The sequence below is a fragment of the Ammospiza caudacuta genome, chromosome 2 (genome assembly GCF_027887145.1).
Source record: "Ammospiza caudacuta isolate bAmmCau1 chromosome 2, bAmmCau1.pri, whole genome shotgun sequence".
Taxonomy (NCBI): domain Eukaryota; kingdom Metazoa; phylum Chordata; class Aves; order Passeriformes; family Passerellidae; genus Ammospiza; species Ammospiza caudacuta.
The window spans coordinates 20,704,456-20,721,674 of record NC_080594.1 but is presented as its reverse complement, the minus strand read 5'-3'; the positions used below and the strand labels follow the sequence as shown (position 1 = coordinate 20,721,674).

At 38.8% G+C, this 17,219-nt stretch overlaps 2 protein-coding genes across 7 annotated transcripts in view; both read right to left on the bottom strand.

The window, feature by feature from the left end:
* Window positions 1-704: 704 nt before the first annotated feature.
* Window positions 705-10,712, bottom strand: ABHD10 (abhydrolase domain containing 10, depalmitoylase). The gene is made up of 5 exons (XM_058825128.1): window positions 10,628-10,712; window positions 7,587-7,770; window positions 6,649-6,760; window positions 5,575-5,712; window positions 705-4,555 (listed from the first exon to the last, which is right to left on the bottom strand). The coding sequence occupies exons 1-5, from the start codon at window positions 10,710-10,712 to the stop codon at window positions 4,214-4,216; spliced, it is 861 nt and encodes a 286-aa protein (XP_058681111.1). The 3' UTR covers window positions 705-4,213.
* Window positions 10,713-12,257: 1,545 nt separating this feature from the next.
* PHLDB2 (pleckstrin homology like domain family B member 2) overlaps window positions 12,258-17,219 on the bottom strand; it is a 63,963-nt gene continuing 59,001 nt past the window's right edge. For all 6 annotated transcript variants that reach the window (XM_058824495.1, XM_058824478.1, XM_058824513.1 and 3 more), the window contains 2 exons: window positions 14,867-14,952; window positions 12,258-14,173 (listed from right to left, as the gene is read on the bottom strand). In XM_058824495.1, the coding sequence (XP_058680478.1) occupies window positions 14,033-14,173; window positions 14,867-14,952 (227 nt within the window). In that variant the 3' untranslated portion in view covers window positions 12,258-14,032. The remainder of the gene's footprint in view (window positions 14,174-14,866; window positions 14,953-17,219) is intronic.

Here is a 17,219-nt window from a genome sequence, read left to right as displayed (position 1 = left end):
TCTCCTCAGAAGACTTAATTATAATGTAACTGTTCAGCATTTAAGAAAACCAAAAAAATGTGAAAGGGTAAGGTAGGTCTCTTTGTAACAGCACAACTGAGTAGCTTAGAAAACAAGTTCAAATCTCATTATTCCCCAGGACATGATTTTCCCTCCCATTTGTTTGGGTTTTTTTTCTGCCAGAGAAGAAATTACAAGCACAAACCTAATGTAGAAACTCTGACCACAGCACCAGTTCAGAAAATGTTACAACTCTGTATTGCATCATGACTGGAACACTGAAGATAGTTGAGCAGCTGCAGACAAGTTACCAGTTCAATGTTCCTCTCTAAGCACATTTTAATTTGGTATGAAAAGTATGGTACCATAAATCTTTTAGCCCCATTGAGTAACAGCATGTCCAAGAGAGCACATAACCAAAATTAACATAAAAATAAAACAGCAGGAGGTGGTTCTTCTAAGGCCTATCCAGCCAGGCTTTTGTTGTGAACACTGTCTTTTTTAAATTTAGGGTTGAAGCAAGAGAAAACAGCTTAGCTAAACTGAAACTACATGAAACACTTAACACCAATTAAGTTAAAAAACCCCCCAAAACCAAAAAGCTCAAATCAGATGGTGTGTAATACAAAACCAAACAAGAGGAGAGACAAAACAAGTAGAATATTTAACAAGATAAAAAATACATGTATCTAAAACCGTGGAAGTACAGCTCAATCTAAGCAAAATAAGAGCACTTGTTTATTAGGAAACAAGTTGAGTTAGCTTTAGAAACGGAATATTTCATGTGAATAAAACTTATTGTACATTGTATGTTCACAAAATGCTTTGCATTTGTCAACAAATAAGCAGTCTGTTAAAAAAAAAATCCCAAAACAGAACATAATTAATTACAAATTATTTTTAAAATCTGCATCATGCAGAGCTTTCCAAGTGTGTAACATCCTATTTTAATACAGCATCTCTACAGAGGAATGAAATACTAGTTTTTAAAGCATGATTAATACTGAAAATAATTACTATGTAGGCATCTAACAAAGAAAAAAGCCATGCCCCAGGCATTAATGCAGAAGACAAAACAGTACCAATCTGGAATGACACAGTAATATGTGAATGCCACATTATTTGAGATTGTCAAAACTTCTGGTAGGTGAACAGCTGCTCAGAGGTAGGATGTAAATCTCCCTAGTTATGATTATCCCTTCTTTCAGGCACCTGAACATGCAAAGTTACCAACAGTCAAAACTATGGTAATTCCCAGCATGAACACAGGGAAAATGCTTATGTTTGCAAAGATAAATATCAAAGGAATTACTACACCAAAGTCAGAGAAAAAGGTCTGTCTGCATAAGGTCTACCTCTTCATATTTAAGCAAACCTCATTTAAAAAACAAAAAGTGAGCACAGAGAGAAGGACACTAGCATTCCCTGAATTTCAAAACACTACCTGGAATATTGTCTTTATGAAAAAAGTACAATCTCTGCCTTTGCATTTAGACTATATGTAACAAACTTTGGGTGTACCTGTACTGTAAATGCTACCACTGATCTCCATTTAGCCAGCAGAGAAGGAAAACGGGACTTTTCAGTAATGCTGTGGTTTCAGCAACCACTGTTACACTGAATTCTCCCACCTCATGTTATTACAGGAAAATAATGGAGGGGGCAACAACACAAAACACCAACAGCAAACAAGGAAAAAAGCCCTCCTGAAAACTCTTTATACAACTGCTCCACTTCACATTTGCTTTCACCTATCTTGCTCTAAGGCATTGCCACAGACATCTTACCTGTAAAATATCAATTATATAATAAAGGCTGAAACATGAATACAATGCAACTCTTTCAAGACAAATACACAGCTACAGTTTGTGCAGGCACACAAAGCCTTTACCTTGTCTGAAGTATTAAATTGAGTATTTACAGGTATAATTCCCTATTAAAAAAAAAGCTCAAAACTTTTCAGTCACTGAATTAACTTTAATATATGTGAAGAAAAAGCATATCTATTACAACTGGTAACTCTTGGCATTAATTAAAATTAATTACTTTGGAATTATTGCAGTCCACTTGTTTCAGCCTCTTCTTCCATTATGAGCCAAACTAATCCAAGATGCGAAAAAACTGGATTTAAAAACGTATCATGGCTTAGGGCACAAAGTTTTAAAATAATTTTGATTTGACTGCATCTTTAAAACCCGCAAAATCTGTTTTTTAGGTATTATCAGATGCAAGTCATACAAACACATACAAAGATGACAACTGCTTAACAGTATATAAACATGAACACAGCTCCAACTCCAGGAATGCCATTTGCATTAACTTTCTCAAAAGTTACAAACATATTTCAGAGGTTTCAAAGCTAAAGTGAATTGCATAGTGATACGAACAGAGGAAGAGTCTATGCCAGAAATATTTGGGAACAAGATTTCATGAAATGTTCTAATTTCCTCAAGCAATTATCCCAATCTAGATCATCCTGAGCTGGATAGAGACTATTTATAAGAGCATGTTGTGACAGAACAAGGGGAAGAATGGGTTCAAACTTAGAGACTAGGTTTAGATCAGATAATTAGGGAAAAATTCTTTACTGTGAGGCACTGGAACAAGTTGTTCGTAGGAGTTGTGGATGCCCAGTCTCTGGAAGTGTTCAAGGCCAGGTTGGATGGGGCTCTGAGCAACCTGGTCTAGTGGAATATATCCCTGCCCATGGGATGGTGGTTGGAACCAGATGATGTTTAAGGTCCCTTCCAAACCAAATCATTCACTAAGTTAGGGAATTGGTACATTTGAAGTAGAAAATTTGTATCTAAACAAGAGCCATCTTTTTTTTACTCTTATACCAAATTCAGATTTTTTCCATCACTGCTTGTTTTTGCAAGCCTAAACAGAACTGTAGTTCACAGGAACTCATCCAAAATTTTGGTTTTGTTGTTGCTGTGTTTTTGGTTTCTTTTTAGCTTTAGTTATTTGTTTGTGGTGGTTTTTTTAAATTAAAACCCATTGCCTCAGCAAAGCCCTGTTCAGCATACTTCTACTGACATAGCTAAAACTGGAAATGACAAACTCTCTAGAAATACCTTACCCCTAGCAGCTCTAGTCTTTTAAGGTAATAATAGTGATGCCATTTACTACTTCAAATAATAAACCCAGAAAGAATTATATGCTTTTGACTGATGTTACACATTAAGGCCAGCCTGAACTATTTCCAGCCTCTCTCTCAAGTGTACGAATGGTACTGTATTTCTGTACAAAACCCAGGTAACAGTCATATTTGCAATTAAATCAATTTCCTAATAAATTCTATGGATTTACATTTTAAGACTTATTCAACTATCAAGTTCCATTTACAGCTTCTCAGGGTTGGACTCATGCAGCTGAAGAAGACACTGTGCCCAGCAATCCTCTCTCAAGTCGTGGGAAAGAGGCAATGGTGCTCTGTGGCACTGTACTCCCTACTATGAAGAAGTTACTATTAAAGTCATCTTATTGATCCAGTTTCAGTTTACATCAAGATTATTTATTGTTTCCTTAACAGTAGGCCCACAAATGAACGACAAATGGCAGCCTGGAGAAGATCACAGACACCCTCCTGACAAGCACAGATAAAGAGCTCTTAAGGCTTTGAGGCCCTGCTTTCTTCGAAGTCAAATTCTTCCCTATGCAGTACCACAAGTACACCATCAGGGTGTGCTTTCCACTTTTTAACAGCATTTCAGAACAAAATAACTATTTATCTGCAATCTGTTTATTGTGTTTCACGGTACTAACTATTCTAATAACTAACTTCAGTAAACACTCAAGTTGTAGTTTGCCTTGCACAGATGGTTTAGACATAAGATACAATGATGTTACAGTGGAAAGACAGTAAGAGGTGTCAAAGATGTGAAAATAAAGTTACTGTACAGGCCAATAGCAACAAAAAGTAATCAACATGTCAGTACAAAATTATAGGAAATTTGTGAAAAAAAATGGGTAAAATGGTGAAGGAGAGGTTCTGAACACAATAGCAGCACCCCTTCACACTTTGGGCTGTGTGCAAATGCAGCAATAATACAATTCCTGTATTTATGAAACAGAGGTAAGGAAACAGCAGATAAAGCTCAGTTCCTACTGTGACAGTCACAAGCTTGCCACCGTCTGGGTAAGAACAAGGCTTCTGTTATTCAAGGAAAAGGTCAGGTGTAGAGTTCATGCACTAATGCTACTCTTCAGCTTATGCTACTGTTGACAGCTTGTCAATTAGATCATCAACAGTATTCACAAGGAGCTTTGTATCCTCCTTGTCACTCATCCGATGCTGGCCGATTTTGCGGAGGATAACATCCACGTCCTTGCTCAAAACACGGTCAGCAACTTGCATAGAGATCTCCCAAGGGACATCCCCATCCTTCATGCCGTGAATAAGGCGTATGGGACATGTCACAGGAATAGGACTATTCAGCACGCAGTGATTTTCTGCTTCTCTGATAAAGTCATAGGTCAAGGAGTAATAGCCTTCTTCATTTTGCTTTGTTTGATACTTCCATTCACCCTTTTCTTCTATTTCTTTTTGTGCCTATATAAAAAGAGAGCAAAGAATGGACAAAACACATGTTAGGAGTGCTTAAGAGTACCTGATCTTATTTCTGTTCTAAAAGCAGTAAGACTCCCCCAAGCATAAAATTTCACCTTGTTGATTTTTATTATCATGGGTGTATTCCTGTTCTCCTCACAGCATCTGAGAGGACAAATCCCCTACCATGTCACAAAATCTCCTCTCCAAACTTGTCCTGCAAATTAATCTAGTTAAAATTCACCAATGAAGTTAAGTTTCTTAGCCAGGCTCTATCAGAAAAGAAAAATATGTATTGCCACCATGAACAGTAAATCCCCTTGGCTTCAATCAGTTCACTGATCCACAAACAAGGGGAAATCCTAGGGAAAATACATTGTCCAGTGATCAGTCTTTTCAGTCTTTGCCACAGTAGGTGTCTCTAAATACTCCATTTCCAGATTCTTATGTATTTTCAGATTCTGAATCCTAAGTAGTAATACTGACACTACAAAGTACCTTAGAAAAAACCCAAATAAATTGGGAAAATATTTTCTTTATTCTAAGGCACACACTTTCTGAAGACTAGATATTATTACCATCAAGGAAGAATCTCAAAAGGGCAGTTCCTACTATCTAAATCTCACAGTCTTTACAAACACACTAATCTGAAGAATTACCTTTCTATGCACACTCTGTGTCATATGCATCTCATCCAGTGAAACCTCAACTACCTCAACTTTAATGGCTACTTCTCCATCCTTCCAAGCACAAGGATCCAATTCCAATGCAAATATAAGATATTCAAAACTGAAATCTAATGAACTGCAAACAGTAGGGATCTGACTTCACATCCTCTAAACCACAGTAATATAAGTACACTCTGGTTAGTGCTCACACTAGTCTCATACTGTAAGCTTAGATTGATCAAACACAGAAAACTTACCCTAAAATTTGCAGGAAAAGTACAGTTTAAATAACATCATTTCTTAAATTCTTGCTAAGATTTTTAGACTGCACAAAAGTCAACGATCAACATTTACCTCAATAGGAAGCCTCTTAAAAGTTGTTACAACGTGATCTGCTGCTACAGCAACTCCAACCAGAGCAGCTACTTTATCTGGACGTGCTATTGCAGCATGAAGCATCAGCCATCCACCCATGCTGGAGCCCACCAGAATCTGGAAAACAAAAGTAAAAAAAGAGAAGAAAATATAGTGTTTTACAGGAAATGGCTAATAGATTTTTTTCTTCTTGCACAAAATACCTGTTTTCACTTGGTTTAACTATATAAACCTTGGGCATAATCCTGCTGTCCTTACCCAGGCAGAACTGCTGTCACCTCCAATGGAAATTTTGCCTGAGTAAGCACCACAAGATCTGGTATTTATTATTCTGTTTGTCATGGCTGGTTATTGCTGTCTGAGACTGAAACACTGTAAACAAAATGAGAGTTGAAACAATTCAGTATCATATGCATACTTTTATGTTTCCTTCTCAAGATAAATGCACCATGGTAAAGACTCAGTGCAGTGAAAGAACTAAACAAAAGCAATTCATAATACAAAATTGTTTTAAACACAGTATTAGGTATTTCTAGGTTGTAGGAGATTCCAAGTTTCTCACAGCAATTTCTAAAGTAACTGAAGAAATCAAATGCTGCTTCTCCTGCCTGTTTTTTAAAGTTATTTGATCATATGGAGCATCTTGTAATCTTCCTGCAAATCCTTTAATGAATGCATCAGCAGGGGACAGTAACACACTTTTTCATTAACAGGGCCACACTGCACAGAAACAATTCCTTGTCTCCTGTCAGGTGGCACCTCCACCATGAGGCTTTCTCAGACTCTCTGGGACAACAGACCCACTCTGAGCAGGAGATTCTAATAAACAGCCTCCAGGAGGTCCTGCCAATGCATGCTTCCATGATTTCATGACCTACCTGCCTGCAAAAGAGCTCCTATGAATGTGACTGCTCAAATGATTCAGCTTGGAAGTGAGCAGGTGTCAGCTGTTCAGCAAAAGCTACTGCTGACCAGAGCTATTATGGCATATTTTTGATGAAGATTCTACCCTGAGGGAAAAACAGCATTCTATATTTAAAAATAAAATATAACCTGTGGTCCATCTGTAAGTTCATCCAGTATAGACAGAACATCTTTTCTCCACTTCCCAATTGTACACTCTTCAAATTTACCATCTGAACTTCCACATCCTGTATAGTCAAATCTGAAAAATAACCATCAACAGGAAAGTCATAGTACTGTCTATGACTGTGTCCAGCAATACAGACACTAAATAAATACTACTGTATAATCAAATTGGCAGGGAACAAGATACCACAGTGAGTATTTTCTTACTTTGTCCTGTTTATCACTAGGACCAGAAATCACACAAAGCCAGTCTAAATACAACAAACACAATTAAGTTATGCAATGCAGCATTCTCTATCATTTGATAGAGCATCATAATTTACAAGAATAGGCAAAAAATTTCCCTTACAGACAAAAAAACCCCTCAGACACTTGAATTTTAAAGGTACTTTTAAAATGTACAAACTCTTTCAAACACTGAACCCAAACATGAAGACTTATGACACATTCAGACAGACAGCATTCAACCTTGTCTATCAAAGGACAGCATCACCAAGCAGGGGCATGTTCTTCTAAACCCACAGAAGACACAGGGTAGCTTAATCGGACTTGGCACAAAAGGAGAGTGCTTATAGTGGTAACTTAAAAAACCAGAACTCCAGGTCCTTAATTTTAAACTTTTAGGCCTACAGCCTGATTGTAACAGGTAGCACTGGTTATACTACAGAAAATTAGAGAATTTTCTGAGTTACTTTCAGAATACATTCTCCTGATTTATCTCAGTCTCTGTACTGACAGAAATCCTACATTTGGAAACAGGAGAAAGAATTCTTGTCTTGTATATGAGCTCCCTTAGCACAGGGAGCACACCAATCCAAATGCCAAAGTTTATGTATTTATGCTATAAGCCTTCCCACAACTCATGAGACTAGTTTAATTTTCATAGATATTCCTCTATGTACCTGATGAAGGCATGACCTAACGATTTGCAGAAATCTTCAAGGGCAGTTGCTTTCTGACCGTTCATATTTGAATTGAAGCCTGGAAGGAAAATAACCCCTGGATTTCTTCCTTTTAGTTTCTGATAAGCAATATTTGGTCGATCCGGTCGAGTGAGAAAGCTGACCGATGACTTCAGCCTGCAAACTAGTAAGAGGAGCTATTTAATACAATCATCATGATAACCTAGGCAGAAAAACAAGTTTTTATGAAACCAGGGTTTGGAAAATATGGACACATTATGTGAAAATAACGTATTTTGGCTCAAGAGAGATGAAAAAAGCATCTCATACGTTCTTTAATGACTGACAAGTATTGATGAACCTGAAAGACAAAGTTTATTGCGATTCATTCTCAAATCATTAAATGCCAACCATGTAGAGAATTCACTCAGCAATTAGCAAAGTGGCTGACTGAAAAGAAACTCTCTGGCTTCCTAGACTTCATGAGTCCTCATGTTTCATCTTGAACACATTTACTTGTTTCACCAAAAAATCTTCCCATTTAATATCTGCTTAGTTTAAACTTTTATTTTCAAAAAGCATAATTTTGAGATTAGTGTACTCTGTGCAATGGAAGTTTAAGAGTACAGGAAGTGACAAATTTTTCATTAGAATTAAAACTGAAGGATAAAATGTCACCTTTATCAAAGCCCTGGATCCACACAATATGTGGGGTATAGGGGCAAGTTCATAATCAAGAAATGGGAAAGAATCTTGTGCCTAACTTTTTCATCATGACGAGCATAAAACATTAGCATTGTTTAAACCAAATGAAATAAATAACATCAAACAAGGATATTACCAGAGGAAATGCAAACTAATTAATAATTCTGCTGAATCTCAACAGCTGCTACAGGATTTAATCTAACTTTAGCAGTCAATTGTACCTCTACTGCAGGTGAGGAAAAGTAATTCCTGGAAAGCTATTAAGGAGACTTAATCCACTCTATTATTCAACACAGCAAGGCAATTTGTTAAACTGAAAGCTTGGTCAAGTATTCTAAGACTTTGACATTCTTAATTCTTAGATTAGAACCTCACGGGCTCTTCAACAGGAGGGCACAGAAATGATGCAACCCAAAATAAAGTGTCAGGTGTGGATAAATAGTACAAAACCCAAGCCCTGACAGTATCACACCACTTAGCTGTCTTGCAGCCTTGAGTTCTGTCACTATCAGAGAGATTACATTCAAGGGGTTTTGGGGGGTTAGCTTGTTGTTAAACTTGGATGTGCATGAGTAAGTGTGGATACATAACAGATACAGGGCGCAGCTAGCATTCAGAACTTTCTTACAGTCCAACAGAAATGGCATCATTTGAACTACAGATTTAAACCATTAAATTGCTCCTCAAACAATGAGGTAGTTCTTTATCCTACTGAGGAATGAGTTGTTTATAAAGGTGAATGACCTCCACAGTAAAGGTATTCAGATGCATCCACACTGTGGCTTTTGATTTGTGTGTGTCTCTCACTGAGCCAGTCACTTCTTCAGGGCCAGTAGAGTGCAAGTGCCAATAAGAGATGAACCAAGAAGTGCTAAATTTAATAGAAGAATAACTGGGAATATTTTTCTCCCCCTTAAGCCCTGATAGCCGTCTCTGAAGCCACTGTCTTCCATGCTACAGCACCCTGGAGGTGTCCTCAAATTACTTTGATATTGGGCAGGGTTCCAACTGCAGCTGCAAGACACAAACACTATCTAAGCGATTTCACGAACTATTCTTCCATTTAACAAGTTAATGGAAGCACCAGCAGCAATTCCAACCTGAATAAATGCAAACCCCAAAAGCAACCACCGCAGCCAACCCAAAAGCAAAACTCAATGCTGTCACCCTCTCAGATTTCTCTTCAGACAAACAAAACCATCAGCAACTACCCAGTAATTTCTCCTCCTGATTTTAGGAAAGACCTTATTAAGAGCAGGGAAACATTTTTGAAGGGTGCAAGGCAGGTATTAGTGTTTATAAAAGCAAGTTACAGACAGAAGGTGATAGCTGTAGTAAGACCACAGGACCCTTGCCTGATGGTATCTATGGAATTCTCTTAATATTGGAGTCACTGTGAACTTTTATGAACATCAGAAACTGTGACTGAGACCAGTGTTACATTACGCATCAAAGCCAAAGAAGTTCCCTGAACTCTGCGAATATTCCTGCACAAAGATCTCCCCACTCCCAGCAGCAGCAGATTAATGTTAATGTGACAGGTAAATGGACTCAACTCCATCCACACTCGGTTTCATGCAACCATCCACATTCCAGCAGGAACTGCTGCTTGGCCTGGTCCCAGAGCACCTAAAGACACACTCAAATAAAGAGATACTCTGAAAATATTACTGTTATAAACACGCAGAAAGAGAGAAGAACACAGAAAAAAAATCCCACTGTATTCAAGCTTTTATGAAGCTAGAAAATGTGCACCCGTAGTAGCAATAAAGTTTTACTCATTGAGCAACCTTAGATGAGATCCACCTGTCCAATTAAAGGCAATGAATAAACTCAACAGCTCAGACAAGGACACATAAGGAAGAGACACTGCGTGTTTGGGCAGAGGCCGAGCTCACTCAGAAGGGGACGCCAGCAAAGCTTTTCAGGTGCCTGACGGAGCTTTACAGGCAGGCACGTTTCACAACCGATCAAGCGCTGGCGCACGATTCCCTGCTCCTCAAAACCCACCGGGGCAAGGGCTTAGAGCCAACCAAACACACGTAAGAAAGCACTTGCCCTGCCCTCTGCACAGTTACCGAGCTCCCCCGCGGGCCAGGTGGGGAGAAGCCTGTCAGGAACCCCGTGCGAAGGGGATCGAGTTTAAGATGCTCATTCCCACCAGAGAGCCGCGCCACGGCCCTTCCCGATGGCGACGGCCCTGAAGGGGAGGAAAGGGTGCCACCCGCAGCTGCCCAAGAGCCGCACGGTGGCCATCACAGTCGCCACCGAAACAGATCCTCTCCCCTCCGACTGGCAACCCTTCTGCTCCGAGCTCCCCGCGGCCATTCCCTTACCCAGGAATGCCCGAGCCGCCCTCAGCGGTGACAGCGATCCCCGCAGGGCCGAGGCACGGCCGGCCCGCACCAGCACTCCCGCCATGGCCGCCTCGCGCGCACGCGCCGCCCGCCTCCCGCGGGAGTGAAGCTACGGCAGGGGCGGGGCGGGAGCGGGTCTGCGGTCAGGGCGGAACCTCCCTGGGAAAGTGCAAAGTTTTATCAATAAAAAGAGCCACAACATTGATCGTGCATTTCACAGCGTGCGTGTTTTCCCCGAGCTAGCTGTGCCTTGTAGCCAAGAAGGCCAAAGGTGTGCATTGGGAAGAGCACTGCCAGCAGGTCGAGGGAGGTGATCCAGCCCCTGTGCTCAGCCCTGGTGAGGCAGCTCTGCAGTCTTGTGTCCAGGTCTTGGCTCCTCAGTACAGGAGGGACACGGAGATCCTGGAGTGGGTTGAGCGGCAGACTGTGAGGGCGATTGAAGCACCTCTCTTAGGAGGAGAGGCCGAGGGAAAAGCTTGGGCCTGTTTGGCCTCGAGAAGAGACGGCTGAGAAGGGACTTCATTAATGGGTTCACATCTCATCTTCTCTCAGCTTTAGATATACGAGCACAGGAGCCAAAACGACATCTTTATGCACATACATCTTTCATATACAGGCCATGGCAGCCACAAAGAAAATAATCATAGAATCTCCAAATCATTTATTTAGATTGGAAACGATCTCAAATATCATTGAGTCCAACTGTTGACAAATACCACCACATCAACTAGACCTGTGGACACACCCAGTCATTTCTTGAATGCCTTCAGGGATGCCCCTCCACAACCTCCATGGGTAGCCCATTCCTATTCTTGACAACCCCTCCTGATGTCCAACCTCCCTTGGCACATGAAAATTAATGCTAGGAAAGGCCAGTGCCTGCCAAGGGAAGGGTGTTTTCTCATTCAAGTACCAGGCCAGCACCTGTAGGTCATGGGACACAGCTGAGGAGGTTTTTAAGACTCAGACTCCACGGTTTGCAATTGCCCGAGAACTTTCAAGGTAAACAGATATTTGACTCCCAGGTGGATAAGCTTGAAGGACTTCTATGATCAGTGCAGACTGATCATAAAGGGGGTGCCTACCACCATGCTCTATTTACGTTGTCTTGATATACACCCCTAAGAACCCATCCCACATCATGATGATGATGGCAAACTTAGTGAAGACAAGTCAATCATAAAACCACACTTATTTTCATTTCCACGTGAGTTAATCCCATTCAGATCATGTCTAAGCCAAATATTGGAAAAACTGAAATCCTTAAAGTCAAGCAGTTTCTGGTTTGCAGTTAAACAAAAAAAATTGTCAATATCCAAAGCTGGTAATAAATTTTTCAAAAAGGTTCATAAAAAATGAAAAAGGTATTATATTATGTATATGCAGAAAACAGACTACACTCCTAATTTCACTGACCTCCAAAAGATTATGTTCCACAGCTCTTTTCTGGAAAATACATGGAATAGTTCAATTAAGTGTTACTGAGAAATACAGTGTTGTTTGCATGACTGTATACAACTATTTAAAAGACAAGAATAAATGTCTCAGGATAATGCAGAAAGAAAATATTTGAAACAAGTGTATTTTTAAAAATGTTTATTGAAATGCCTTCATTGCATCATGCAGGATACAAAAATCAGTATTAGAAAACCTTTATAACTATACTTGGGAATAAAATCAAAAAACATCAGGAAAAAATAATAACTGTATAAACAAAAGCAATTTATTTGATAGTGTTTTAAATTATAGATTACAAGCTGTGATCTGCACAGATGAAAACAATTATCTTGCAACAACAGTCTCTTCTATGATTCAAGTAGAAACTGATGTTTGTCATGCCAAAACAACCACATCACCTGTACATACCACAAACCTGTTCATTACAGCTACAGAGTTTAAAAAGTATAACAAAAATATTCTGCCAGCATATTTCTATTCTGGTTTCAGTTTATTTGTTCAATTAAAAGCCATTAACTTTTTCATCAAAGAAAAAAAAGGTGAATGTGCTTTCTTCTAGTACACAAACCACAGAGTGTGTAAGTTTCAATTATAATCAAAGAGAACCTCTTTAAAGTCATAATATGACACCTTCTTGAAGTTAATTTCAATTAAATACTTTATCTTTTTGCAATATTACTCAAGGACTTGGAGGTGATTTTAAAATGGGAGACCGCTGCACCCTCAGTATTTTTGCTGTTTTAGGAATCTCAATCCCTACTACTTCAAACTTTCAGTTTTTTATTCATACACTGCTTAGTGTAAACTCTTGGAACTCACCTCTCCTCTTTTATTCTATTTGACAGCATTTTTCTGTGCAGATGTACATTAAACAACAAAACAATTCTCTGGGACTGAAAGCTTGGCTCCAAAGAATTCAGACAGGTAGAGATTTTGGTGCTGGCTTCAAGGCAGACAATATTTGAGAGATTTCAACAGAGCGTTCACTTGGCACTGAGTAACATTAGAAGGATACTGGGACCTTATATATAAAAGTGCTGTAGAGTCCAGAATCAGCTTATTCTGTTCAACAGGGAGGATTTTAAAAATCTCCCTTTATGAGGAAGTTAATACATGTGTTTCCGTTTCTCATCCTTGTGGAAAAAAATGCATCTTTATAAAGCTATCCCTCTCATGGTTTTTTTTGTTTTTCACTTGTTGAGCTCCATAGATGCAAACTTTAAACATAGAGTTGTTGCCACAAAGTGTCTGAACACAAAGAATATAATAATTTAATTACATTAAAAGTCATTAAGAGTTTTGGCACTGTCCCTTCACAGAAAGTTAGGTACAAGTAACAATATGAAAATGTAAGGGACTCATGTAACTCTTTGGCTCTGTTGTAACATTTAACTACTAAGGCAAGAACTGTGTGTACCTTAGGGCTTCTTTTTTGTTTGTATTTCTATAAAATACTCGACTAAAGGTTTTAAAAACTCACCTAATCATCTATAAATGTCAAATGTTGTATATTAAAATATATGCTTATTACACCTTTTTGTTTCACTACTAGAATTTTTGCATACCAGTAGGAACACACACACTTGTAAACTGTTCTGTATAAATTTATGAAGACATTCTCTGTATACGAGAATTTGTAGAAACTTTTCATTCAACCAAGATTCTGTAATTAAAATTGCCTGATTATCCATTTTGGAGCACTATGATTCTCTCAACAGCTTTAGTTCATTCATTCCTATAAAGATCAATTACAACAGATAACAACCCCCCCTTTTCCATGCATTTGTAATCCCCTCTCAATCTGAGATTTTAGGGTGCACATCATAAGGAGGACATTTCAGGGTATTCACTGGCTTTTCAGCTGTCACTAGCTATGGCTAACTTCATTATTTATGTTATTGCAGGATGCCCTATTGCTCCCTTTTATTATAACAGGAAGTGGGTGTAGCCTTCTGCGCCTGTAACAATGACATCCATCCATATCCTCATGGCTTCTGGAGAAGGAGCAACCATGTAGTAGATGCGGTCATGGGTCTTAACACTGAAAGTCAGCAGCGGGTTGGGACTCTCGAATAAAATGCAAAGAAGATATCAGAAGAGTGAAATCAAAGCCATATATTGGTATCAGAAGTGGATTTGCTTACAGGGATATTTATGAATAGGGTTAAGAAGAAAGATAAAGTGCTGTACCACTGAATCTTATATTGCAGCAGAGATGCATTGAAAGTGTTTGTAGCTACCATAAACACCTTTTACAGCATTTTTCCAGTAGACTATTATACAGTACTACAGGGCTCCAAGCTGTTGTTTCATGCCCAAATAAGTAACTCCCCCACTCTGTCCAGTGCCTTCCACAAATTGTTCATAGCTCATTTAAATTAAAAATGAGAGGCAGGGTGTGCCATGAACTGCTGGCACAGTTAACTCCCTCCCTGGGACTGAGGTGTGCAGCCAGCCCTTGACTTGTCCAAGCCACCAATTTCAGTGGTCTTGCCACTGGACTAGGGAACTCCTTGCAGCAAAACTACTTTGCAGGTAGACACTTATGTCTGCTTCCATCAGAATAAAAAAAGCCACTAAAACAGTGCTAATCACTGATAAGCTTCCTCTTCCTTTTCCTCCACTCCAGGGTTTCTTTTTAAGTATTTGTTAAGGTTTTTTCCCCTCCAATAATGTTAGTTCTCCCTTTAATTTTACAGCTGCTACATACTTTGGGTACTCTGTGTGATAAATGGTTAAAACAACAATAACAAAGTTTACCTTATATGCATTCTTTAGATGATCATAATAGACTTCTTCAATAGCTTGAAAATATATTACACCTTTTAATTTAGTTTCGTGTTTGTCTAAAACAGAAAAGAGAGAAATTACCTCAGAACTGAAATGACTACTAAGAAGCAAAAGCTTAATTTGCATTTCCATATATATTCAGCTGATAAGTAACTGAATCAACAGTTCTGCTTCTGAAATCCCATGGATACCTTCAAATTTTCTTACTAGTTTGTTGGTTTTATTGAGAGATGCATTTTTGACTTTAATATGTCTTCTTCTTCACCTAGTTTCCAAGAATAAAAGCTTTTGTAATTTCCTCATCTATTTGCAAGTCACTCCCTTCACTGAGTTGGCTAAATGTTATGCAGGGTATTAGCCCACAGAAGGACAGATGTCTCTCAGATATATCCACTCTTCCAATTCCATTAAAACCAGCCAGAGTTCACACAGTTCACAGGCTAAGACCTCCACTTTGCCTTGAAGATAAAACTGCAATGATAATCGAATTTTCAATACAATCTGACAGCAAAATCTTTATATTAGAACATAGTTTGTGTACGTACTTAAAAAAAAAATGCTTCTTCGCATGTGAATTTAAGAGTCACCACTAAAATTTTTCACAAGGAAAAGGAGCGGGGCAGGGCAGCATCTTCCTGCCATTTTCACTCCATTTTCCTGCAGTGGAGAGAGAAATTGTTAAGAAGCATCCCAATTGCATGTGGACACTGAAAGGCCAACTTCCTTTTGCTCCCAGCACTTTTGTATTAGGGGAATATAATGTTTTCTGCCCCCAAGTCATAGTATCATCTCAACACTGAACAGTCATGCAGAACATCTTCAGCAGTCCCAGGAGGGATTCTGCTGTCATTCAAACACTTGGGGAACTCAGCTTACATCCTATGTGTAGCTGCAAGCAATTCTTAAAGCTTCATATGATGGCAAAATAAAATCCCAGAGAGCAAACGATGCAGCTTTGGGAATCTTCCTGCCAGCCCACAGAGAAGCAGTGCTGAAGCACTGAGATACAGGATTATGAGATCACAGCACACATTATACTGAAATAAACACAGCACAATACAAAGTGTGCTGTCTGTGCACCACTAGTAAGCAGGGGACCCACTCTCTTTTCAAGGCCCACCTGGGGCCTTGGTTACCAGACTATTTCAGGTACCCAGAAGCTCCCATTGAAAGTGTCTTGGTAGAGTTCCCTGAATGCTTCAGTTCAGAAAGTGCAGATGCTTCAGTCACCACACTAAGCTGTCAGACTTCAGGCTAAGTTCTTGGTTCAGTGCACTGGCAGAACTAAAGCATTATCTCAGGACATTCACTCAGAGTTCAATTACTCTGAATTTGCAGCACCAATATTTATTTTGGAAATCTACTATGTATTTAAAGATCTAAAGATCCTCACTCATAAGCAGCATTTTAGTGCAGCTGAGACTCCTCATAAAACTGTGCTTGTTGGCTGGAGTCCTTGAGACATTAGCAAAAGTTTTCTTTGGTAATTGAGATTACATTATGGCAACTATGATGAACTCAAAAGTGAAACCATTAAATGTTAACATAACTACTAAAAAAAGACAAAAAAAGATCAGTACCAAATGGGAACACTACTGTATGTTACAAGCCTTCCTAACCAATAAACCAGATGTTTAGAACAAAATAAAGAATGTTTGTCACATTCCTCACTGTATTTCTGCAAACTAGTAAGAAATATTCAGTGGGTATGTAATGAATGAATGTAATGAATTCAATTTTATGTTCCTTAGAAGTTGCTGGAAAGGAGTTATGTCAATAAAGTAAATGAAACTGTTTAGGTGGTTTTTGTACTTGGTGTTTTCTCCTGCATCTTAGCAATAAGCTGTCCTGCATATGCCTATTCCTGGCCTCTCTGAACAATAAATATTCAGAGTACAATGCTATTTTTGTAGCTTCCTCAGAACTGAAACTTCAAAGTCAAACCACTGCGTATATTTGCACAGCATTTGGAGAAATAAGTATGTTCTTAAATTCCCCATTTCTAGGTTTACCCTAAGATAAGAAAGTAATGCAATGCTTATAATGGCTTGAGATATTGTGTTACACAACTTCATGAACAGAAACACTTTTGGACTATTGCGCATTCTTAATCTGAAATTCCTTACACTTTCAAAATAAGGCAAACTCAAAAAGTCTACCCTTGTATGTTTAATTTCCTGAAAACCTTTTCTTCACATTAAGCACAGGACTGTGAAAACATTCACTTCAATTTTCACAGTAAGTATAAATTATATTCTTGTATGAAGGGTACAAGAAATCATTCAGTCATTGAGGGAAGTATATACTATTTAAAAATAAAATA

What these genes read in the sequence shown, in the direction of transcription:
- ABHD10 (XM_058825128.1), bottom strand. Translation starts at nt 10,712, where the DNA reads ATGGCGGGAGTGCTGGTGCGGGCCGGCCGTGCCTCGGCCCTGCGGGGA. An exon ending in TTAGGTCATGCCTTCATCAG is followed by an intron (nt 6,761 to 7,586) that starts GTACATAGAGGA and finishes GTTATTTTTCAG; the next exon opens with ATTTGACTATACAGGATGTG. An exon ending in TTAAGAGGCTTCCTATTGAG is followed by an intron (nt 4,556 to 5,574) that starts GTAAATGTTGAT and finishes CTTTTTATATAG; the next exon opens with GCACAAAAAGAAATAGAAGA.